The sequence below is a fragment of the Hyla sarda genome, chromosome 10 (genome assembly GCF_029499605.1).
Source record: "Hyla sarda isolate aHylSar1 chromosome 10, aHylSar1.hap1, whole genome shotgun sequence".
Taxonomy (NCBI): Eukaryota; Metazoa; Chordata; class Amphibia; order Anura; family Hylidae; genus Hyla; species Hyla sarda.
This window is the reverse complement of record NC_079198.1, coordinates 67,964,402-67,988,993: the sequence shown is the minus strand read 5'-3', so window position 1 is coordinate 67,988,993 and position 24,592 is coordinate 67,964,402. Positions and strand designations below refer to the sequence as shown.

Sequence of the window (24,592 nt, the reverse complement as noted above, 5' to 3'; positions counted from 1 at the left end):
AGCAGGAGTGACATCATTCCCTAAATCTAGAAGCACCTGGCAACGGGGGAGCAAAGCTCCGGTATATTAGCAGCACGGGGGCGAGGAAGGTAATAGTGTTTTTATAACACCTCCTCCCTGACTAGTTTTTAAAAAGAGGTTAACTGCCAGACTACCCCTTTAACCTACCCCCGGTTCCTCAATCAGCCAACCACTGGCTACAGCAGTATCCAGTGTCTATGATTGGCTGAGCAGACATGTCCTGCACCCAGCTCATGTCTTGGAAGCTTGCAGAATAGATGAGCGATGGGGGAGCGGAAATAGGTGAACGGGAACTGTAACAGGACCTGCAGGGGACCAGGGGTAGGTAAGATTAGTTTTTTCTTCTTTTGTAGGGTCCCAGAAACCTATTCATGTTTTAAAAACACAAAAAAAAAACTTTCATTGGCTTATCTAATTAAGCAGTGCAGGTATGTGGCGATAAACTGTTTTAACTCAATACATACCTTAAGCTAAAAGAGTCCTCTAAAAAAAATTGTTGAATAGTAAATATTCTTAGATTAGTGCTTGATAATTGTCTAATGTAGCTTTAAAATTTTTTACTAGTAGATAGTTTTCCCATGAAAAAGAAAACTGTAATGTTTTAGAAAGCATCTTTGACTTTTTTCCACCTATTTGAGAACTGGCATTGATGAAAGTTCATACCTGTTACACATATTCTATATACACACACCAGTAGAGCCCATGTCCTACCACATTGCTTCATCTCATTATCAAACATCAATGCCCATCGGGCACTTTTCTGTCCCCCCTTGCCAGAGTCCCGTATTCACTTTCTCCCCCACACCGCTGGAAGCTGCTGATGGGGAGGACCCCCGTGCCATCTGGCAATCCAAAGCTGCTCACCGTCAGCCTGACCCGAAGACCCAAACGTTGCCTGCTAAGACCAGCCTGGGAGAGAAGCCCCTCCACACCATTAAATCCAATCCCTTACCGATTACCATGACTGCCTCCTCCCCACAGCATGACTCCTCAACTTCACCTCATCGCTCCCCATTATCCCCTCCTTTCTTCCCTTCCTCACTACCTGCTCGTTTTTTCCCTGGTACTAAATCCGCCACCAAATCTATCCCTTTGCCGCAGGTGACCCCTCACCCTTCTCCCCGAGGTAGTCCCCTCCCTACCCCGCTGGGTACCCCAGTGCATACGCCCAAGGACAGCCCGACTGGGACGCCCAGTGGCACCCCTCCCTCAAGTCCTGGTGTTGGTGGGGTGGCTTGGAAGACACGACTCAACTCTATCAAGAATAGTTTCCTGGGTTCCCCACGATTCCACCGTCGGAAATTGCAAGGTAAGATTTGTTTTTCTATATACTCTGCCCACTAGTGCCATCTAGTGGGCAGAGTGTTGAAATTAGTTTATAAAAATGGCTGCAGTTATATGTATATTAATCAATTTCTGATCACCTAATGTTAAACTTTTAACAACAAAAGTAGTGCAGCTCACAACTAAAGAAAGTCAAGGTGAACTGAAAACAACACAAATACCCAGTGTGTCTAATAAATTATACAGAAAAAAACAAAAGTACCGTACCAGTCTATAAAGGTCCTTAAATCGCAAAAAATGTTAGCAAATTGGTATATTATGATCAATATGTGTTTTGACTAGTATAGGGCTAATATATTTAATAAAGAATATTACTGGTTCTGTATTGTTCTAGTATAGGTAAGTTCCTATGAAGTTATAAGGCAATAAAGATCTAATCAAAAGAAATTGCTTAGAATATATAGTTACAACTAACTGTATAGAGTGAATAATAGGAGCGAGAAATGTGTCATAAATCAATCTTGGTTTATTTATGTTTAAATTGTATCTGAAAACCTAATCTAAACATAGATAAACAAAGATTTATTACACATTTGTCCCTCCTATTATTCAGTCTTTACAGTTTTGTTATTATTTATTCTATACTATTTGTTTTGATGGCTTTGTTTATGGCTATGTGCTTATAATCCCATTTGAATTTACCTATATTAGAACAATACAGAACCATTAACATCGTTCTTTCTTTATTTCCCCCAAACTAGTCAAAACACACATTGATCATAATATACCAATTTACACAAATGCTAAACATGTTGGTAAATTCTTAGTTTAAATCTTTTACCACTTATGTTATAAACCATTGATGTGTAGAATACTTGAATCTACTCACCTTTTTGGAAAGCTTAAGCAGATTAAAAGTAGTTTAAGGGTAGTCGCAGCTGATTTTGCTACCTATTGACCTCAATGCGTAGGAAAATACACAGTCAAAAAACGGCAGGTGTGACCCTACCCTTATGGAGTTTTCTGGGATTTTGAAAACATTTTATTTTGTGCAGGCTGGAGCCTTCCTAAAAGGAAAACAGCTACTACTACTAGACACTACTTTTCAGTGCACCCTGCCAGAACATTTGCAATGACGCCCTGTACATTGTGTGGGTGATGCTCCAGCGAATCAGTGGCTTCAGTGGTTTCATGTACAGCATGTCACTACTGATGCCTATTTTTGGCTGCCGCAGCACATGAGCTGGGTGCAAGACATCATCATGTCTGTGGGCTGTATATAGGAGTGTGGAAAAGTTTTCTCAATTTTTTATACTAGTTTCAGCCTTTACTACATTTTTATAATAATCCTTAAAAACCTTTAACTTAATTACCAATATTTAAAGTGTTTCACCTTGAAATGAATAGAATAGGACCTGTCACCTCTCTGAACATGTCTGGTTTAGTAAATGCTTGCATTTCTCATAAAACAAGAATGCTTAAAAGGGTATTCCGCCCCTAGACATCCGGTGCATGGAGCAAACTTTGCTCCATGCCGGATGACTGGCGATGTGGGGCGGAGGCCCTTGATGCAAGTCTATTGGAGGGGACGTGACAGCCGTCACACCCCCTCCCATAGACTTGAATTGAGAGGGCGTGTCTGTGACGTCACGGGCGGGGTGTGACCATGACGTCATGAGCCTCTGGCACTGCACCCAACGCTCCAAACGAAGGTCAAGTGCAGCAGGGAGATCCAGCAGTGGGACCCCTGCGATCAGACATCTTATCCCCTATCCTTTGGATAGGTGGTAAGATGTCTAGGGGCGGAGTACTAGAAATGTAAAAATATACTGACAAGTGAACGTTTCCAACCTAACACTACAAAATCTAATACTGCCCAATACAGTGTCAAAATGTAAGAACACGCCCTATTGGCTGGGGAAATGGTAACACACAGTTGTCACTTTGTTCCTATCATTAGTTTATATTCAGATTCTCTTTAAATCTTACCTGCTGATTTAAAAAATATATACACATTTCATGTTTCTCAGTACCGACACCGGAGGAGATGTCAAGTCTTACTCCAGAGTCTTCACCGGAGTGAGTAGCCATTTTTCTACTTTTTTTTATTTATATGCATTTATATATCACAGCGAAGCATTCCTCAACCTGTTTGGAATTGTCCTGAATCCACTTGCCTATAAAACTCTTGTATTTTCTCTACTTTCCTTTCATCCTAGGCTTGCCAAAAAGTCGTGGTTTGGAAACTTCATCAACTTAGATAAAGAAGAGCAGATATTTGTAGTGATCAAAGATAAACCTCTCAGCTCCATAAAAGCTGACATAGTCCATGCTTTTCTCTCAGTAAGTATTGATCACACAGATTTTATTGCAACATTTCCCTTGACATTTTTCTTGGTAAATTGGAGATTTTCCTACTCTTGATGATGGGAAATATAGATTTTATGAAAGACAGGAGGCAAATATTATTGCATTTCTTTCTTTACTGAAATCATTAGCAGCAAACATTAAATGGTTAAATAAAGAGAAAAAAAAAGCTTTAGATGCAAATAATGTAACCAAACATGCTAAACTATACAGGTAGCCAATCAGCATACAGTCCAGGTAACATAAGGTGATGATATGCAAAATAGTCCCTCTTTCTTTGATGATCCATGGAAGGACGTAGATTCAATAGTAGTAGAATATCAGGGATAACAGGTTCCAACAAATAAAGTCAGAAGATCCAGTAACTAAACAGGATAAAGATGAGAAACCAGTGAGGAATAAACATCCACATGGAGTTAAACAGCTAAAATAGAGAAACAAAAGATAATTACAGGCATGGGTTAAGGGAGGGATAATATTCACCTCCTGTCTTTAAGAAAATCTATATTTTCAGTCATCAAGACTAGGAAAATCTCCAATTTTATGACAAGAGAGGAGGCTCATATTATTGCAGTTTAAAGCTAGAAATAATAATGGATACATAGTAAATAACATTCATAGAAACATAAGAATCTGGTCTAAAGTAAAAAGTTTTGAAAGTAGATTCAGAGGACCAATTAGCAGTTTTCAAAATATCATTTAAGGATCTACCGGATTGGAGAATTATTGTAGAAATGGCACCCGTAGTAGAATGGGCATTGGAAATAGGTGTCAATACCAGCTAAAGACATAGATTGTTTAACCCATCTGGCCAGAGTTGATGAAGAAACTGGAAGTTGGGGTTTACAAAAGGAAAAAAGAAGTTGCGAAGAAAAAGGACTACGAAGAGTTGCACTCTTAGATTCATAGGTCTTGAGACAACAAACTACACAAAGTTTATCTTGATGAGGGAAAGCAGGATGGAATACAGAATGTAGGTTAGTTTTTGTATGTCGAAAAATTGAGAACATCATAAGGTAAGTATTGTCTGCGGGAAATATCCAATGCATTAACATCAGATAATCTTTTAATAGAAATTAAACAGAGTATAGCAGTTAATTTTAAAGATAAAAATTTTAGGGATAAAGAATCGTTAATTTAGAAGGGTATTAACATCCATGTAGAATGATATCTGGGTTGAGGAGGACGTTTAAAACGAATACCTTTCAAGAGTCTACATATCAATGGGTGTTTTCCCACAGGAATAGAGTCTATGGGAGCATGGGAAAAAGAGATAGCAGAACGATAAACGTTCAGTGTGCAGTAAGCTTTACCAGCATCAAAAGAATCGGAAAGGTAATTCATAATATGAACTATAGACGCATGCATGGGATCCAGGTTTTCTTGTGAGCACCAACGAACCCAATGTTCCCAGGCTGAACGATAAGCTGATTTGGTACCTGGGACACAAGCCTCTGAGAGGATGTTTTTAGTAGATTGAAAAAATTCCGAATCAAGTTCGTTTGGCCCGAAATTTCCCAAGCCAAAGGAGACAGATGATTCAAGACAATCAGTGGATAGGGGGTTCCCTAGAGGATCCAGGAGAAGATGTTGATGTAAATGTAGGATTCTCGTAAAATCTATTGTCATACTGAGAATTGTTGGGAACCAGGTTTGAGTCGGCCACCAGGGAGTTATAAGAATCAGAGTGGATTTTTGCGTCAGAACTAGAGACAGTAGATGGGATATCAAAGCACTTTTTTTTCTCCATGGGTGACAGAGGGGTGTAGAACAGTGTACATGGGTGACAGAGGGGTGTAGAGGGGTGTACAGAGGGGTGTAAAGGAGTGTACATGGATGAAAGAGGGGTGTAGAGGAGTGTACATGGGTGACAGAGGGGTGTAGAGGAGTGTACATGGGACAGAGGGGTGTAGAGAAGTGTACATGGGTGACAGAGTGGTGTAGAGAAGTGTACATGGATGAAAGAGGGGTGTAGAGGAGTGTACATGGGTGACAGAGGGGTGTAGGAGTCTACAGAGGGGTGTACAGAAGTGTACATGGGTGACAGAGGGGTGTAGAGGAGTGTACATGGGTGACAGAGGGGTGTAGAGGAGTGTACATGGGTGACAGATGGGTGTAGAGGAGTGTACATGGGTGACACAGGGGTGTACAAGAGTATACATGGATGAAAGAGGGATGTAGAGGAGTGTACATGGGAGACAGAGGGTGTAGAGGAGTGTACATGGGTGACAGAGGGGTGTAGAGAAGTGTACATGGATGAAGGAGGGGTGTGGAGGAGTCTATATGGGTGACAGAGGGTGTAGAGGAGTGTACATGGGTGACAGAGGGGTGTAGAGAAGTGTACATGGATGAAGGAGGGGTGTGGAGGAGTCTATATGGGTGACAGAGGGGTGTAGAGGAGTGTACAAAGGGGTGTAGAGGAGTGTACATGGGGGACAGAGGGGTGTAGAGGAGTGTACATGGGTGACAGAGGGGTGTAGAGGAGTGTACATGGGTAACCGAGGGCTGTAGAGGAGTGTACATGGGTGGCAGAGGGGTGTAGAAGAGTGTACAAGGGTGGCAGAGGGGTGTAGAGGAGTGTACATGGGTGGCAGAGGGATGTAGAGGAGTGTACATGGGTGGCAGAGGGGTGTAGAGAAGTGTACATGGATGAAAGAGGGGTGTAGAGGAGTGTAGAGGAGTGTACATGGATGAAAGAGGGGTGTAGAGGAGTGTACAGAGGGGTGAAGAGGAGTGTGCATGGGTGACAGAGGGGTGTAGAGGAGTGTACATGGGTGGCAGAGGGGTGTAGAGGAGTGTACATGGGTGGCAGAGGGGTGTAGAGGAGTGTACACGGGTGGCAGAGGGGTGTAGAGGAGTGTACATGGGTGACAGTGGGGTGTAGAGGGGTGTACATTGGTGTCAGAGGGGTGTAGAGGAGTGTACATGGGGGACAGAGGGGTGTAGAGGAGTGTACAAAGGGGTGTAGAGGAGTGTACATGGGTGACAGAGGGGTGTAGAGGAGTGTACATGGGTAACAGAGGGCTGTAGAGGAGTGTACATGGGTGGCAGAGGGGTGTAGAAGAGTGTACAAGGGTGGCAGAGGGGTGTAGAGGAGTGTACATGGGTGGCAGAGGGATGTAGAGGAGTGTACATGGGTGGCAGAGGGGTGTAGAGAAGTGTACATGGATGAAAGAGGGGTGTAGAGGAGTGTACAGAGGGGTGTAGAGGAGTGTACATGGATGAAAGAGGGGTGTAGAGGAGTGTACAGAGGGGTGAAGAGGAGTGTGCATGGGTGACAGAGGGGTGTAGAGGAGTGTACACGGGTGGCAGAGGGGTGTAGAGGAGTGTACACGGGTGGCAGAGGGGTGTAGAGGAGTGTACACGGGTGGCAGAGGGGTGTAGAGGAGTGTACATGGGTGACAGTGGGGTGTAGAGGGGTGTACTTTGGTGGCAGAGGGGTGTAGAGGAGTGTACATGGGTGGCAGAGGGGCGTAGAGGAGTGTACATGGGTGGCAGAGGGGTGTAGAGGAGTGTACAGAGGGGTGTAGGGAGGTGTACAAGGTTGACAAATGGGTGAAGAAGAATGAACATGGGTGACAGAGGGGTTGACAGGAGTGACAAGGTGGTAACAGAGGGGTAGACAGGGGTGACAGGGGTAAATAGGGGGTGGACATGGGTGACAAGGATGTGGTCAGGGGGGTGGACAATGGAGGGTGAACATGGGTGACAGATGGACAGGGGTGACAGAGGGTTGGATGGGGGGGTGGACATGGATGACAGGAGGGTGAACATGGGAGACAGGGGGTCAGAGGGATGGACAAGGGTGACAAGGGGGTAAAAGAGGGACAGAGAGGGGTGGACTGGGGTAACAAAGGGACAGATGGGTGAACAGGAGGGTGGACATGGGTGACAGGGTAGACTACGGGGGTAAACATGGGTGACAGGGATGGACAGGGGAGTGGACAAGGCGGACATGGATGACAGGAGGGTGGACATAAGTGACGGGATGATAGGAGGGTGGACATAGGTGAGAGGGGGGTGGACATGGGTCACAGCGGGGTGGACATGGGTGATGGGGGTAAGGGTGGACATGGGTGACAGGGATGACAGGGGGGTGGACAGGGATGACAGGGGGGTGGACATGGATGACAGGGGGGTGGACATGGGTGACAGGGGGGGTGGACATGGGTGACAGGGGGGAGGACATGGGTGACAGGGATGACAGGAGGGTGAACATGGGTGACAGGGGGTTGAACAGGGGTGACGGGGGTGAACAGGGGGGACAGGGGGTGGACATGGGTGACAGGAGGGTGAACAGGGGTGACAGGAAGGTGAACAGGGGTGATAGGAGGGTGAAAAGGGGTGACAGGGGGGTGGACATGGGTGACAGGGGGGTGGACATGTTTTATAACATTATTACGGACAGGTGTGGGATGAGTATGAAATGGATCGGTGTTTCCCGACTAGGGCGCCTCCAGCTGTTGCAAAACTAAAACTCCCAGCATGCCTGGACAGACTTAGGAGCTGGAGGCACCCTGGTTGGGAAACATTGGACTGGATACTTATATCATTGAGTATATTGCCATATTTACATCCAGAGCTACCAGAGTAACACCACTTAAAGGGCCCCTGATCCTCGATGAGCCATCAGGACTCCAAGGGGTTCCCCAACTCCAAAAAATGAATGGCCATGGGTGACAGGGGAGGGGGTGTGGAGGGGGGTTGAGGGGTGCTAGACATGGGTGACAAGGGGGGTAGACATGGGTGACAGGGGGGGTAGTACATGGGCGACAGGGAAGGACAGGGAGGTAGACAAGGCGGACATGGATGACAGGGGGGGGGGTGGACATGTGTGATGGGGGGGGGGGGCAGAGGGTGGACCTGGCTGACGGTGGGGGGGTTTGGACAGGGTTGAGACGGAGTAACAGAGGGGTGAAAAGGGTACGGTACGTTAAGCAAGCCGGCCCGCGCAGCTTGCAGTTCCACGGCAGTCCGGCGCAAATGCAGCTCGCTCCGCCGTCGGGCACCATTTTCGGCTCACTGCGCTGCAAGGGGGAGGGGGGTTGGACGCGGGGGACGCAGGAGGATGCTGTGTGCGCAGTGCGCACGCAGGCTTCCCTTCCCCCCTGCGCGCAGGCCGGGGCGGGACATTTGAAAAAAAAAGAATAATAATCTCGACAAAATCACTGCTCTAACTACACGATTTAGGCGGCCGTGAGACCCCTTTTAGCGCGAGGCCTTAGGCGGCTGCCTAAATCACCTAATTAGAGAGCCACCTCTGCTGTAACAGGACTATATATTTATGTATATATACCTAAGTCCTGTTTGAACAATGAGAGGAAGTAATATCACAGTAGATACTGTAGCTAATGCAGAGCTGCGGGAGTCCCGGAGTCTGAGGAGATGTCGGCAGACGAGCGGAGTGGAGCAGTGTGACAAGCAGAGCTGACCGCAGAGGAGTGAGGTGAACGGCGGGAAAGAGTGAGCTGCGTAACATGGAGCACAAGCTCTTAAGAACGTGACCAGCAAGGTAAGTAACGGGTGGTGAAAGAAATTAAGAGATTATATGAGGAGAAAAGATATATACAGTACAGACCAAAAGTTTGGACACACCTTCTCATTCAGAATTTTCTTTATTTTCATGACTATGAAAATTGTAGATTCACACTGAAGGCATCAAAACTATGAATTAACACATGTGGAATTATATACATAACAAAAAAGTGTGAAAATATGTCATATTCTAGGTTCTAGCCACCTTTTGCTTTGATTACTGCTTTGCACACTCTTGGCATTCCCTTGATGTGCTTCAAGAGGTAGTCACCTGAAATGGTCTTCCAACAGTCTTGAAGGAGTTCCCAGAGATGCTTAGCACTTGTTGGCCCTTTTTGCCTTCACTCTGCGGTCAAGCTAACCCCAAACCATCTCGATTGGGTTCAGGTCCGGTGACTGTGGAGGCCAGGTCATCTGGCGCAGCACCCCATCACTCTCCTTCTTGGTCAAATAGCTCTTACTTGTTTGGGATCACTGCAAAGACAAAAGGAAAAAAAGAGGGAACACGCTCCCCTAGTGTGATACGTTTATAGACAGTGAATAAGTGCAATAAAGGTCACACTTACCACAATGTGTTGCGCTAAGGGCACAGCACCATACAGCGTATTAATCAGGTTAGGTTGTCAGCAGCCACGATCCTCCGGTCTATCCTGGTTCACCGGTCCAAATAGCATCAATGAAAAATAGTAAACATGGATCTTTGCAGGCGCATGGACAGCAGTGGATAAAAGTTCATGGAGTCTTCAATACATATAGATGTTTATTTTAAGCACATAAAAGCAACGCGTTTCCTGACCGTAGCGGCACTTCATCAGGCAAGTGTGCATGTATCATAGATACATGCACACTAGTCTGATGAAGTGCCCGCTACGGGCAGGAAACGCGTTGCTTTTATGTGCTTAAAATAAACATCTATATGTATTGAAGACTCCATGAACTTTTATCCACTGCTGTCCATGCGCCTGCAAAGATCCATGTTTGCTATTTTTCATTGATGCTGTTTGGGGTCATTGTCCTGTTGAAAAATAAATGATGGTCCAACTAAACGCAAACCGGATGGAATAGCATGCCGCTGCAAGATGCTGTGGTAGACATGCTGGTTCAGTATGCCTTCAATTTTGAATAAATCCCCAACAGTGTTACCAGCAAAGCACCCCCACACCATCACACCTCCTCCTCCACACCAGCACATCTGTGAAGGGAAAACCATTTCAGGTGACTACCTCTTGAATCTCAACAAGAGAATGCCAAGCAGTAATGTATATGGAGTAAAAAATCATGAGGAAAAAAAAAAGAAAACAATGATTGTGAATTCAATGAAGACAGTCGAAATAAGAAGTAATGATAATTAAACAAGTAACAATAGCTAAAATAAGGAAAATGATGAAATTAGCTAAACTTTTAAACAAAATGTTGACAGCAATAACCAGTACTTATCTCTTCTGAGACCAGCAAAGAAAGAGGGACCATTTTGCATATCACCACCTTATGTTACCTAGACTGTATGCTGATTGGCTACCTGTATAGTGTAGCATATTTGCTTAGATTATTTGCTTCTAAAGCTTTTTTCTCTTTATTTAACCAATTAGTGTTTGCTGGTAATGATTTCAGTAAAGAAAGAAATGCAATAATATGAGTCTCCTCTCTTGTAATAAAATCTGTGGCTATCCTTGTAGGTTTAGAAAAAAAAGGTCACCATGTGTGAAGTTTCTATTCTTTATCTGCAAAACTCCAATGCAGTGTCCAACCTTTATGTTCTACTTCTTTTTAAATTTACTCTTTGCTTTGGTTAAAAAGAATAATAATAATAATAATTAAAAAAAAAATTTCAAATCTTTAGTTGCAAATCCTGCCTTATTCTTTCCTGTGCTCCTTTATTTATACTTGAAATAATAGTGTCATGTCATAAATGTATCCATGGCTGCCACACTCCTGCACTAATCCTAGGATCAGGAAAAACAACTGACCATTCTACACCACAATTAAAGGGGTACTCCGGTGGAAAACGTAATTTTTTTTTTTTTCAGATCAACTAGTGCCAGAAAGTTAAACAGATTTGTAAATGACTTCAATTAAAAAATCTATTCTATAGAGGAAATTCTTTTCTTTTTGGAACACAGAGCTCTCTGCTGACATCACAAGCACAGTGCTCTCTGCTGACATCTCTGTCCATTTTAATAACTGTCCAGAGTAGGAGAAAATCTCCATAGCAAACATATGCTGCACAAAATAAAGAAAACATGTCATATTTGCCTTAAATTGTACAGTGTGAAAACGAAACCCTCCAAAATGTGCAAAATTGTGGCTTTCATTTAAATTTCCTCCCTATAAATTTTTTTTTTGGGGGGGGGGGGGTTTGGCGTACGTTTTATGGTAAAATTAGAGGTTTCATTACAAAGTACAATTCAAGCCCTTATATGGGTCTGTAGGAAAAAACCAAAACGCAAAAATAAAATTGGCCTGGTCAAAATGGGCTTGGTCCTTAAAAGGTTAAGGTCTATTCACATGGGAGAATTTGCGCCTGTGGAATTCTACTTGTGGAATTCAGCCTCAAATTAAAGCCCATAGACTTCTATAGGATTTAACACTTCGATTCACACTTCTGAAGCCCAAGCACACTTCGGAAATTCAGATGTGTGAATGGGAGTGCGGAATCCCATAGTAGTCTATGGGCTTTAATTTACCATAAGACAGAATTCCGCAAGTAGAATTCCACAGGCACAAATTCTGCCATGTGAATAGACCTTAAATGCAGATTAAAGGGGTACTCCGGCGCTAAGACATCTTATCCCCTATCCAAAGGATAGGGGATAAGATGCCTGATCGCGGGGGTCCCGCCGCTGGGGACCCCAGTGATCTTGCACCCTGTTATAATCAGTCGCCGGAGGATGTTCGCTCCGGGTCTGATTACTGGTTATCACGGTCAAGCCTACGTGAGGGGGCGTGACAGCCTATGTGAGGGGGCGGAGTGTGACATCACATGGGGCGGGGCCGTGACGTCACAATGCACCAGCCCCCGTGATCGCCAGTAAGCAGACCCGAAACGAACATGCTCCGGGGACTGATTATAACGGGGTGCTGCGTGCAAGATCACGGGGGTCCCCAGCGGTGGGACCCCCACGATCAGGCATCTTATCCCTATCCTTTGGATAGGGGATAAGATGTGTTAGTGCCAGAGTACCCCTTTAAGGTTCTAATAAAGGGGAGGGTTCTCCCTTTGTCACCTCACTTTTAGCCCCAACCTTGTGATCTCTGGGGCTGACTTAAATATTACCAGCCTGGGACCGGCCCCAAAGCTGCCCATATAAAAGCCCTTTCAAGGCATACCCTAAGTGAACCCTGACAGATGCCAGGCTGTAATGCAATGTTATATAGATATATGACATTACAGTAAAAAAAAAAAGGTTTAATAGTTAATGTCCTCAATAGATGTCTAGATGAATACAAAATAAAAGAGAATAATTAAAATTAGAATAAGCAGGATTTTTAAAAGTCCAGTCCTGTACATTTTCAGTAAAATGATTTAATAGTAATAAAATATATATGGAACCTGTATGTCAGTGCATGACATATGCAAAAGTTTTAACTCCATCAGACAGTGGTGTATATAGAAATGAGGGGGCCTCATAGCAAAGGTCAAAACAGGCCTTAAAGGGGTACTCCTATTATTAGAGAACAGCACTTATGGTTATACGTGTTAGGGCTCCCTATTCTTTTCAGAAGTGCCAGGATTAGCTTTTCATGAAGCATTAATAAGATGCTGACCATTAAATTATCCTAAAACCATTGGCATCCTATAATAACTAGAGTAGCTTCATCCTTAAAGGGGTACTCCACCCCTAGACATCTTGTCTGATTGTGGGGTCCTGCCACTGTATTCAGGTGCCTGATAACTAGCGATGCGGCGCTGACATCACGGCCTCGCCCCCCCCCCCTTGTGACGTCACCACGCCCCCTCCCATACACTTGCATTGAGGGGTCGTGGCCGCAACGTCACGAGCCTCCGTTGCAGCAGCCAATGTTCATTTAGGGAGATCACGAGGTCCCAGCCGTGGGCCCACCCCCCTTAAGACTTTGGATAGGGGATATGATGTCTAGGGGCGGAATACCCCTTTAATTATGGCATCTGATTTTTCCCTTAGCTTTCCATGATCAATCTATTTATTCATAATACAGAAAATTGGGAATAGGAGTTCTGCACAAATTTTTACTAATAGAAAAAGGACTGGGACCAACTTGGGCTGGCCCACCTCTCTTTAAAGGGGTTATCCAGGAAAAAACTTTTTTTTATATATATATATATCAACTGGATCCAGAAAGTTAAACAGATTTGTAAATTACTTCTATTAAAAAATCTTAATCCTTTCAGTACTTATGAGCTTCTGAAGTTAAGGTTGTTCTTTTCTGTCTTAGTCCTCTCTGATGACACCTGTCTCGGGAAACGCCCAGTTTAGAAGCAAATCCCCATAGGAAACCTCTTCTAAACTGGGCGTTTCCCAAGACAGGTGTCATCAGAGAGCACTTAACAGAAAAGAACAACCTTAACTTCAGAAGCTCATAAGTACTGAAAGGATTAAGATTTTTTAATAGAAGTAATTTACAAATCTGTTTAACTTTCTGGAGCCAGTTGATATTTAAAAAAACGTTTTTTCCTGGATAACCCCTTTAAGGACTGAGGGTTTTTCCATTTTTGCACTTTCATATTTTCCTCCTCACCTTTTAAAAATCATAACCCTTTAAATTTTGCACCTAAAATCCATATGATGGCTTGTTTTTTTGCCCCACCAATTCTACTGGAGCCAGTTGATATATATAAAAAAAGTTTTTTCCTGGAATACCCCTTTAAGGGCCCCATGACACCTGCAGGGTCTGCCTCTATGCTACAAATGCCCTTGCCATTAAACTCTGTGTAAATGAAGATGATCTCCCCTATAAGTGAAGTTGGAACATGACAACATTTTTGTCTTTAATTGGCCATGTGCAAGGGCCTTAACTCATGAGATTTTGCAATGCACTCAATTATTCTGGCTCATTCGTCCATTCAGTGCTAAAGTCTGTGGCATCATGTTACGGCCTTTGCTCTTACTGGCCATAAACTTTATTGATTCTAAAAACCTTTTATCTAACTCTTTTGGTTTTATCTAGTTTATAATATTGCTGAACTAATAGTGAAGTAATAATAGTATTACTTACTAAGCATAATCATATTTGCAGTATTGTATAAGGTGATACAAAACAGACATCTTACTATACAAAACAGTGTAAAAGTTGCCTTACACTTTCAATAGCTGTTGGTTAAATGTTTTTTGGCCGACAACTATCTCTCCTGATCTCCCCATATTGATACAAATTTGGCACCTCCTTACGTTCTTGAGTTCTCGATAGAGAGATAAGCTGCTGCCAGACAGTTCTGGTGGCAGCTTATCTCTGAGAGAACTAAAGGGACAGGCAATTAAAAGCCAATGTGCCCAACTCTCCTCTACCCTAACATCATCTGTCTGGGAAAGTTGGAAGGCCCCCATGCACTTGGTCAGTCCGGCCAAAGCTGGCGGGTTCGGACAACTTTTGACTTAAGTGTTTTGGGGCCTTTACACATACACATCTTATTTATGTAAACGGACGTACTCTTGTCCTGTGTTTAGAATAGCTTCATTTATGTATTTTATGGCTAAAAGTAGTGCTGCATGACCACAAGATGACATCTTGCTATCTGAATTGTGTCTTTACAGCACTGTGTATGCTCAGTATTGTGTAGCCGAAGTCACCACTTCTTTGAGTCTTTCTATGTAGCTAGTAATGGAGTTGTGTGTAAATGTTAGTTCACGCACTGGACAGATCTAGAGTATGTTGTACAGTCAAAGTTGTATAGCACTTGTTTTTATTCTTATTGGGAATATCATTTTCTTGTGTATCTGTACAAACCTTGACTTTTACTGTCACATAAACAGAATAGAATGCAGGTGTTATATGGTTAACTTAGCAATGCAGGCTGCTAAGCATATAGTTATCCAAAAATGCTGGGATTTGCAGTTCATCTTCAACTTGATACAGTCTATTCTAACAAATGACAGATCTGCTGAATATCTGAATTTTGTCTCCTCTAGATCCCAAGTTTAAGTCACAGCGTGATCTCTCAGACCAGCTTCAGAGCAGAGTACAAGTCATCAGGGGGTCCATCTGTATTTCAGAAACCTGTCAAATTTCAGGTGGACATCAGTTACTCGGAGGGAGCTGAGGCACAAAAAGAGAATGGCATCTACTCTGTGACCTTCACTCTAATATCAGGTAAACCAGAAAGGGGGACAAACGAGTGAGAGCTTACAGATTTATTTTTGAAGGAAGGATAAATAATCTGTTTACATGCTGCAACAACATCACGCATACCGATTATTTGTGACGTCTAGACGTGTGTGACATATGACTTAGCTTCTTCAAGAAGCACTTGAGCACTGAGCTGTCAATCACCATTCTGCTCCCTGGGCTGGTGAAGCTTTGTCTGACAAAGTTACATGGAGCAGAACAATGATTGACAGCTCTGTTTTAAGAGTTTATGAGAGCAACTTTAGTGATGGACACGTGTCCTCTCACAGAGGAACAAATCATTACAATGGCGCAAGCCCCAGGGGAAGATGTGCCTTTTCCACCAAGGACAGTCTGCTCTAATCTCAAAGAATCATTGCAGTGTGAAATTTATCACTTTTAAGTTGCAACCCCTTCTCTCTTTGTATCATTTGTAGCTACAACAATATATCAAATACCATAAATACTGAACTCTGACATAAAATTGGTAAAAGCATGGTTCAAATGCCAGAATGCAGCCATTTGTCAAAGCTGATCATTATGAAGACATGTACAGAATGAAACATTACTGGCCACCGTCCTATTGTCCCTTTGTCACCTGCAGCAAAAGACACCATGTTTGCCTTTAGCTGTTGTAGTTACGCGCCACAATTGCTGCTGCTGGTGACAAAGAGAAAATGGATAGCAGAGAGACCATAGGTGCAGAACTGTATGCATGCAACAGTGCCACACTAGTGTTGCTCGCGAATATTCGCAATGCAAATTTTATTCGCGAATATCGTATATTCGCGAATTTGCGAATATTCGCGAATATAGCACTATATATTCGTAATTATGAATATTCGTTTTTTTTTTTTTTTTTCACAGTACACATCACAGTGATCATCCCTCTCTGCTTCCAGCTTGAGTGGTGTAAAGAAGGCTCTAATACTACTGTGTGAGACTGGCGTGCGAATTTTCGCATATACGAAAATTTGCATATGTAAATTTTCGCATATGCGAAAATAAAACGAGAATATTACAAATATGCGAATTTAGTGAATATATGACGAATATTCATCCATATATTCGCGAATTCGAATATGGCCTATGCCGCTCAACACTATGCCACACAGGCAGCACATACATGTCCACCCTAATACGGGTGGACAACAGCTCCATTATGTACTGCCTTATGTTTATTCATGCTTAGGGAACCCCCTATCTACTGAGGTCCCCCTGTCTAAGGGGATATGCACATGAGCAAAAATCTTGATCATGTGCAGCATTGCACACTATCTTACAAAAAGTCCCCAGTGAGTCTTGGGAATAACAATAAATTTACCAATCCCCTTATTTGGGGGGACGGGACCCTCTATGGGGAATTCTACCCTTCACTAAAGACCCACCTAAAATTTTACTTTTATTTCATTTCACTTAAAACCTTTATTTTGAAATTACACACTAGATAGATTAAAATTATCTGACTGTGTACTGGGTTGAGTACTGTTTTGTCCACTAGATGGTGTTCTTGTACAAGTCTCAGTGGATTGCTTATGTCACTGTTTACTGATTGTTCTCTTAGGATTTACTCTTGAAATTTTCCATAGAGACTATCTCTCCCTCTGCACAGTCTGGCTAAAATCCTACACCTGCACTAACGTTTCGTTAGTAAACCTAGCTTTCTCAATGGGACAGCATTGCACACTGGCCTGTCCTAAAGCTCCCATTGATTTCATGGACTGCATGGAAAGAAGTGACATGATATAGATGGTTTTGTAGTGTGAAACCATTTGGTTTTTGATAGGCCTGGGCAGCAGGGAGAAGATAGGGCTCAGGCCCCTTACATGACACTGCACTCAGCATATCATTGGCTGAGACAGGACTTCGCTGCAACCAGTGATAAGCTGTTCGCAGTGTGACACGTCGGGCTCCAGGATGCGGAAGAAGACCGGGCACAGAAGATATAAGAGCGATATCGATGCATCAGAACAGTTGTCGAAGATGAGTTATAGCTTGTTATGTTACTTTTTGCAGCCCGGGCACAGAGGAAAGATATATGTTTTATCGGAGTACTCCTTTAACCCCTTAAGGACGCAGGGCATACCTGTATGCCCTGAGTCTGCTCCCTATCTAGCATGGCCCTGCGTCATAGCGGGTTGGGCCCGGCACCTAGCAGCGTCCGGGACCCCTGGCTAATAGCGCGCGGCACTGATTGCTATTAACCCTTTAGACGCGCTGTTCAAAGTTGATCGCCACGTCTAAAGTGAAACTAAACTGCTCCCGGCTAGCTCAGTGGGCTGTTGGGACCACCTCGATGAAATCGCGGCAGCCTGAACAGCTGTAGGACACAAGGAGGGTCCCCCTACCTTTCTCCTTGTGTCCTATCGCTGAATGACTGCTCAGTGTCTGAGATCCAGGCTATGGGATAACAAAGATTGATGTAAAAGATCAGTGTGTGCAGTGTTATAGCCCCCTATGGGGGCTATAGCATTGAAAAAAAAAAGGGAAAAAAAAAGTTAATAACCCCTTCCCTAATAAAAGTTTGAATCACCCCCCATTTCCCATTTAAAAAAATAACTGTGTAGATAAAAATAAACATATGTGGTATCGCCGCGGGCGGAAATGTCCGTATTATAAAAACATATAATTAATTAAACCGCACGGTCAATGGCGTATGGGCAAAAAAATTCCAAAATCCAAAATAGCGTATTTTTGGTCACTTTTTTTATCATGAAAAAATGAATAAAAAGCGATAATTTTCCTGCATGTAATTACTATTTTATTCCAGAAGTACGACAAAATGAAACCTATATATGTAGGGTATCATTTTAATCATAGGGTATCATGGACCTAAGGAATAAAGATAAGGTGTCATTTTTACCAAAAAATGTACTGCGTAGAAACAGAAGCCCCCAAAATTACAAAATGGCGTTTTTTCTTCAATTTTGTCGCACAATGATTTTTTTTTTCCGTTTTACCGTAGATTTTTGGGTAAAAACACTGATGTCATTACAAAGTAGAATTGGTGGGGCAAAAAACAAGCCATCATATGGATTTTTAGGTGCAAAATTGAAAGGGTTAGGATTTTTAAAAGGTAAGGAGGAAAATATGAAAGTGCAAAAATGGAAAAACCCTCAGTCCTTAAGGGGTAATATTTCTTTTGAGGTTAGCAAGTCTTATAAATTCTGCTAGACTAAATGTAAAGTTCTCTGATATATGGCTTTATTACATTTTCCATTTATATTATATGGATTTATTTGATTCTTTTTACTTTTTTTCCAGGTCCCAGCCGCCGATTTAAAAGGGTTGTAGAGACGATTCAGGCACAACTGCTGAGCACACATGACCAGCCGTCAGTTCAGGCCTTGGCAGGTACACATATCTATGTAAAGATATGAAAGGGTATTTTCAATTGATAGTGCCCTGATGGAAGATGGGAACTAATGGCCAGCAGCTGTAGTAGTATATATTTTTTATAGCTGTTTTTCTGTAGTAAAAATGATAAAACCCATCATAAAGTTATTTAGCACTAGCAAGCCAATGACAGCCCTTTTTTTAAAGTATTTATTTATTAAAGTTTTGTTGTGCATAAAATAAACAAACAGCACAATAAAGTGCAACACATAACAGTGCCTCGGTAGGCCCACAGGACAACTCCATCATTATGACAGGGATAAAATAACAGGAACAGCAATCATGCATATAAGGAGAGAGCATCCCCATTACCATCCAGAGAGGTCCCACATCACCAAACAAGCATACATTCACACTACCACACATCCCATTGACTCCGACACCCCTAAACCCGACCCCCTCCTGCCAGCCCATATCCTATTATACCAAATCTAATGGGCCACTCCAGGTGGAAGGTCAGTCGACACATCCAGTAAAAGCCAGGGAGTCCACACCTTGTCAAATTTCTTCAGGCACCTATGACTCTTATACAAGGCATGGTACAACAGGATATATTTATTTACTAAATTTAGCCAGCAAGACAAAGGGGGAGGGGAAGTATTCTTCCATGTCATCACAACCACCTTACGTGCACAGAACAGCAAGAAACTGATTAGTAAAGGAGGAGACACCAGTGGCTGTGGAACTTTGCTCGACATCACGGACCACACTTTAGCTATAGTATTCAGGGGAAGAGGGTAAGAAGAGCGAGAATGATACCTGTAGAGTGAGTTAGTGAGAGCTTCATATGAGCACATAAGCGCTCCAGCCAAGGCAGTTGCCGAGTTCGGCAGATCCAGGTCAATCCACCACGCTGCATAGACAAACTGGGAGGCAAGAAAATAGTTAAATACATCTGGAGCAGCTAAACCAACAATGCCGTTTAGGAGTCTGAAGGAGAGCCCGAGACTTTCCCTGCCAATAGAAGGATCCCAGAGCACCACACAGTTTATTAAAATATTTCTTAGGGGGAACCACAGGAGCCAGATGAAAGAGATAAAGGAATTTAGGTAGGCAAATCATTTTATAAATATTAATCCTGCCAGCAAGGAAGGGAGGACCAGGCATGCAACCGATCCACTGTAAAAATCAGGAGTGGGTCCAAGTTCAGGGACATATAATCTGCCAGAGATGCGGTAACCTCTACCACAAGATACCTAAAGCAGGAAACCACTTGTACCCCCGCTGGTAGAGAAGAGGGAAGTGGAATGTCAGGGGAAAATGCCATAATAGAGGATTTACCCCAATTCACCCTTAGGCCTGAAATAGAGCTAAACCTATCGAGTAGATCAATCAGAGAAACAAGGGAACTCCCCACATCTGCTAAGTATACTAGTGTGCCATCTGCATAAAGGGAAACCTTCTCAACAATGGAACCTCTGGGGATGCCACAGATAGTAGGATCTCTACGTATAGTCGCTGCCAACGGCTCAATTGCCAGCGCAAAAAGGAAGGGAGATAGTGGACCCCCTTGCCTAGTCCCCTGGCCCAGGAGAAAAGGGGCAGAGACATCTATTAGTGCGAATAAGAGCCCTGGGACAGTCATACAACAAGCGGACCCAGGCACAAAACTAACCACCACCCCTGTAGGAAAGCCATCCCCCACTGCGGCAATATTTAGTTGTAGGCATTTCCCGTTAACATCAGTAGCCCTACCCGGCATGAACCCGGTTTGGTCAGGATGAATGATGGAGCCAATAACCCCATGGAGGCGAGTAGCCAGTATTTTAGCAAAGATCTTAATATCAACATTCAAAAGAGAAATAGATCTGTAGGAATCAGGTAGCAACAGATCCTTCCCAGGCTTGTGGAGTACCACTAGCAGCGCCTCCCTCATAGAGTCCAGAAGAGTATCAGCCTCCGTCACCAATTGAAACAATTTAAGGAGTAAAGGGGCTAAACAATGACAGCCCTTTATTGACACTGCTCATATCCTTTCACTATACATGCAATCTAGTGGTTTTTCAATCCATTTTAAAAGAAATCCTTAGCACCCATGGAAAAATAGAAATGTGCTTCCCATTTTAGAAACATTATCACTTTTACTTATTTAGCCATCAGCAGAGGCCACAATCTCTACAGAAGTTCCTGTTGTCCAATAATAAGTGATAGTCAAATGATGACAATAATAATAACAGTGATATGTAGTTTGCGTCATAGCACCATTGTATAGAACACTCTATTTCATTAAGATGCTTCAAATGCTTGTTTTGGAATGACAGCTATGAGGTCCCAAGTTCTCTGCTTTGCTCTGATCAGGACATCAGTAAATACTGGAGCTAAGTGTAGTTTGGCAAAAAATAATAGGAAATCTGTTCGGTTTGATGGGACAGTGCCTTTCATTACAGCTTATACATGGCTAACAGGATGTGCAAAGGGTAGCTCTATATGCAGATCACTAATTTACAATTCAGAACTTAAATTTAAAAAAATGCATGCTTTAACTCCTTCTTGATGAATGACATACATTTACTTCATGGGATGAGTGAGGAAGTATACCCATCCGGTGTCAGCTAATGATGTCTGCATTTAACTGTGTATATGCCACAATCAATAGGGTTTGTGGCATCTAAACAGTTTTGGATGCATTATGAGTGGTCCGGAGGCCCCATCAGCCCTAGGTCTCATAGGTCTCAGTGCCTGCTGTGGCTGGCAATTGATGCAGCCTAACCACGGCAGGCTGTAGCAATAGAGTGCCGTGCTAAAAGATCAATGCAATGCTTATGCATTACGTTTTTCTATATAAGCAATTAAGCAAACGAACAATTGCTTATAATAGTCTCTTAGAGGGGTGGCTTAAAAGGTGTTAAAAAAACATTAAAACATTTTTCAAATATAAAAGAAATCCATGACAACAAAAAACTTTGTCCTGATATGTCTTTTTATCTGTTCAGGATTAGGCCTCGTGGCACTTACTGATTCACTTTTTTATATATTAATTCTTTTCTATGGGTCAGACTGATTTTTATTATTGATTAATTTGCATTATTTTAGTTGAGGCTGAAAAAAAGCTATTCCTTTTATTGTTTTTTTTCTTTTCTTATGTTACTCCTTAGACACTGTAAAGGGGTACTCCGCCCCTAGCATCTTATCCCCTTATCCTAGGGGATAAGATGTCAGATCTCGGGGGTCCCGCCGCTGGGGACCCCCGGGATCTCTGCTGCAGCACCCCACTATCATTACTCACAATCATCACAAAGCAAACTCGCTCTGTGCTTAATTACCAGTGATACAGGGGCCGGAGCATCGTGACGTCACTGCTCCGCCCCCTTATGACATCACGGCCCGCCCCCTTAATGCAAGTCTATGGGAGGGGGCGTGATGGCCGCCACGCCCCCTCCCATAGACTTGTATTGAGGGGCAGGCCGTGATGTCACAAGGGGCGGAGCCGTGACGTCACGATGCTCGATCGCCGGTCATTACGCACAGAGCGAGGTTGCTCTGTGCAGTAATGATAGCGGGGCGCTGCAGCGGAGATGCCGGGGGTCTCCAGCGGCTGGACCCCGGGCATAAGATGCTAGGGGCGGAGTACTCCTTTAATGCTATGCATGCTGTGGACCTGAATCTTTCATAAATATATGCTTTATATGGCTAGCAGGATACATTTACATAGATTACATTCTACTTTTTAGTCCACAATTAAGTACTGATTAATTACAGTGAAATCTCTACAAAAGACCACCTTTTTGAGAAGACCACTCCCTTGTCCTGGCTAGATTTAGTCCACAATTAAGTACTGATTAATTACAGTGAAATCTCTACAAAAGACCACCTTTTTTGAGAAGACCACTCCCTTGTCCTGGCTAGATTTTTTTGTTGGCCATCTTTCTTTGAAAAGTGCTGGGTATCTGTATAGGGAAGCTTTTCTGACTTGATAAATAATATATAGTTATATTCAACTGTGGATAGCCACTACTAAAGGAGTGAATTACATATGGATTTATGCAGCTAATATTGAACTTAATAGGAACTGTATGAATCTGTAAGTGGTGGCAAGTAGGGTCCCAGACCACCACAAGCCCCATTATAGTTGTTTGTCCTCTCATTATGGCTAGCACAGCATTAGAGGGGATGGGACTTGATTGTTTGATATAGATGTCACCATTGATTTGTTTGCAATAGTCTTATATAACAGTGGGATCCCCCTTATTCCCCTACTATATATTAATCTCTGTATTTGATTGCTAGGTTGTAAGTGATTTTTATGAGCGATAAGTGCAATTGATGATTTCATTTAGGAGCAAATGTAACAACAAGAACCCAGATGGAGTGTTCCTTGGATCATCTTCTCTTCTTGCCACCAGATGAGAAAAACGGACAGCAAAGCCGACCGCCAGGAACTCCAACCAGAAGCTGCCAGAACTCACGCCGCTCTGAGCCTGACATGGCAGAACATCACAGAAGAGGATCCTCCAAAGACAAGAAACTTTTGGCTTCCAACGGAACGCAAACACAGCCATGACCATAGGAAATTATCATTGCCAGGATGTATCTGGCACAGCTATGAATGAACAATAAAAAAAACTGAACAAAACAACGCAAGAGAACGCAGCGCCCTAATGTCTGAGAGAAAACTCACATGGATCTGCTTACATAAATCAATAGGTACACAGACTTGTATCCTATTCCAGGTGTACACACACGCTTCCGTGCGTGGCAGGATATACCGTTATGCATACCTAAGGTTTGACAAAATCATTGATACACATACATGTACAAGTGCACGAACATACAGAACAATGAGCACATACACAGAAAAGAACGAGCGAGAAGAGTTAAAGGTTGGCGTTACTGTGAAGATGTAAATATTTCCAAAAAATCAAAAATTACAAAAAAAAAAAGCAAACAACAAATGGAATTCAAGAAAATAAAACAGAAAGAAACAAATCTATGAAGAAACTGCAATTCTTCATTAATATGTTTATTATTATTTTTAATATATTTATTTATTTATTTCATTGGAAATTGTCTGGGTGTGGGGCTCTTTAATTTCAACTTTTTGTATATTTTTTCCCTCCATTTTTGTTTCTCACTTTTCGTTTCTCAAAGGCAGCTGTTGTCAAAACACATGCCCCAAACTGCATTCTCCTTGAACTTTCTATTGGGGCTGCATTTCTATTGGGGCTGTGGCACATTCAGCACCTGCATGCAGCGCCCATATCTCACTTTGGCCCAGGATCCGAAGACCTGATCACATTTGGTCATTGCAATTTCATTTTAGAATAGGAGAGCCGATTTCTATTTGAATGTTAAGGTCAAAGGGCTTGTGCTGTAGCCTAAGCTACAAATGTGGCATGGAGACCACCAGCCAACCTCAGGTTCAACCTAGGGTTTCAACAGCCGTCCATATTGGAGATTACGACATTTTGGTACCAGGTAGCAAGACCAGCACACATTTCCTCATCTGTCTGTGATTATTATTATTATTTTTTTTTTATTTGCTTAGGTATACTATATACAATGTTCCTATATGTTTGATATATATATATATTCAGGGGTGCAAGCTGAATAATTCATTGAACTGAACAAAGCTAGAGCAAGATCTCAGAAATGCTGTGCATCTGTTATAAAGCCCTTTATTCATCTGTTTTCCTCTATCCGATCAGCTGCTATAACATAATTACTATGGCAATAAGGCACCTCTAGATTG

General features: G+C 42.9%; 1 protein-coding gene across 5 annotated transcripts in view; it reads left to right on the top strand.

Annotated features, from left to right (window-relative positions):
* The window catches only part of LOC130294411 (serine/threonine-protein kinase BRSK2-like), a 409,324-nt gene extending 385,533 nt beyond the window's left edge, over positions 1 to 23,791 (top strand). For 3 of the 5 annotated variants that reach the window (XM_056544140.1, XM_056544142.1, XM_056544143.1), the window contains exons 14-19: positions 1,123 to 1,330; positions 3,336 to 3,384; positions 3,525 to 3,648; positions 15,312 to 15,492; positions 18,772 to 18,861; positions 23,181 to 23,791. In XM_056544140.1, the coding sequence (XP_056400115.1) occupies positions 1,123 to 1,330; positions 3,336 to 3,384; positions 3,525 to 3,648; positions 15,312 to 15,492; positions 18,772 to 18,861; positions 23,181 to 23,404 (876 nt within the window). In that variant the 3' untranslated portion in view covers positions 23,405 to 23,791. Of the gene's footprint in view, positions 1 to 798; positions 1,331 to 3,335; positions 3,385 to 3,524; positions 3,649 to 15,311; positions 15,493 to 18,771; positions 18,862 to 23,180 lie in introns of all 5 variants that reach the window. The other 2 variants (XM_056544139.1, XM_056544141.1) reach the window with 2 other exon arrangements.
* Positions 23,792 to 24,592: the final 801 nt, after the last annotated feature.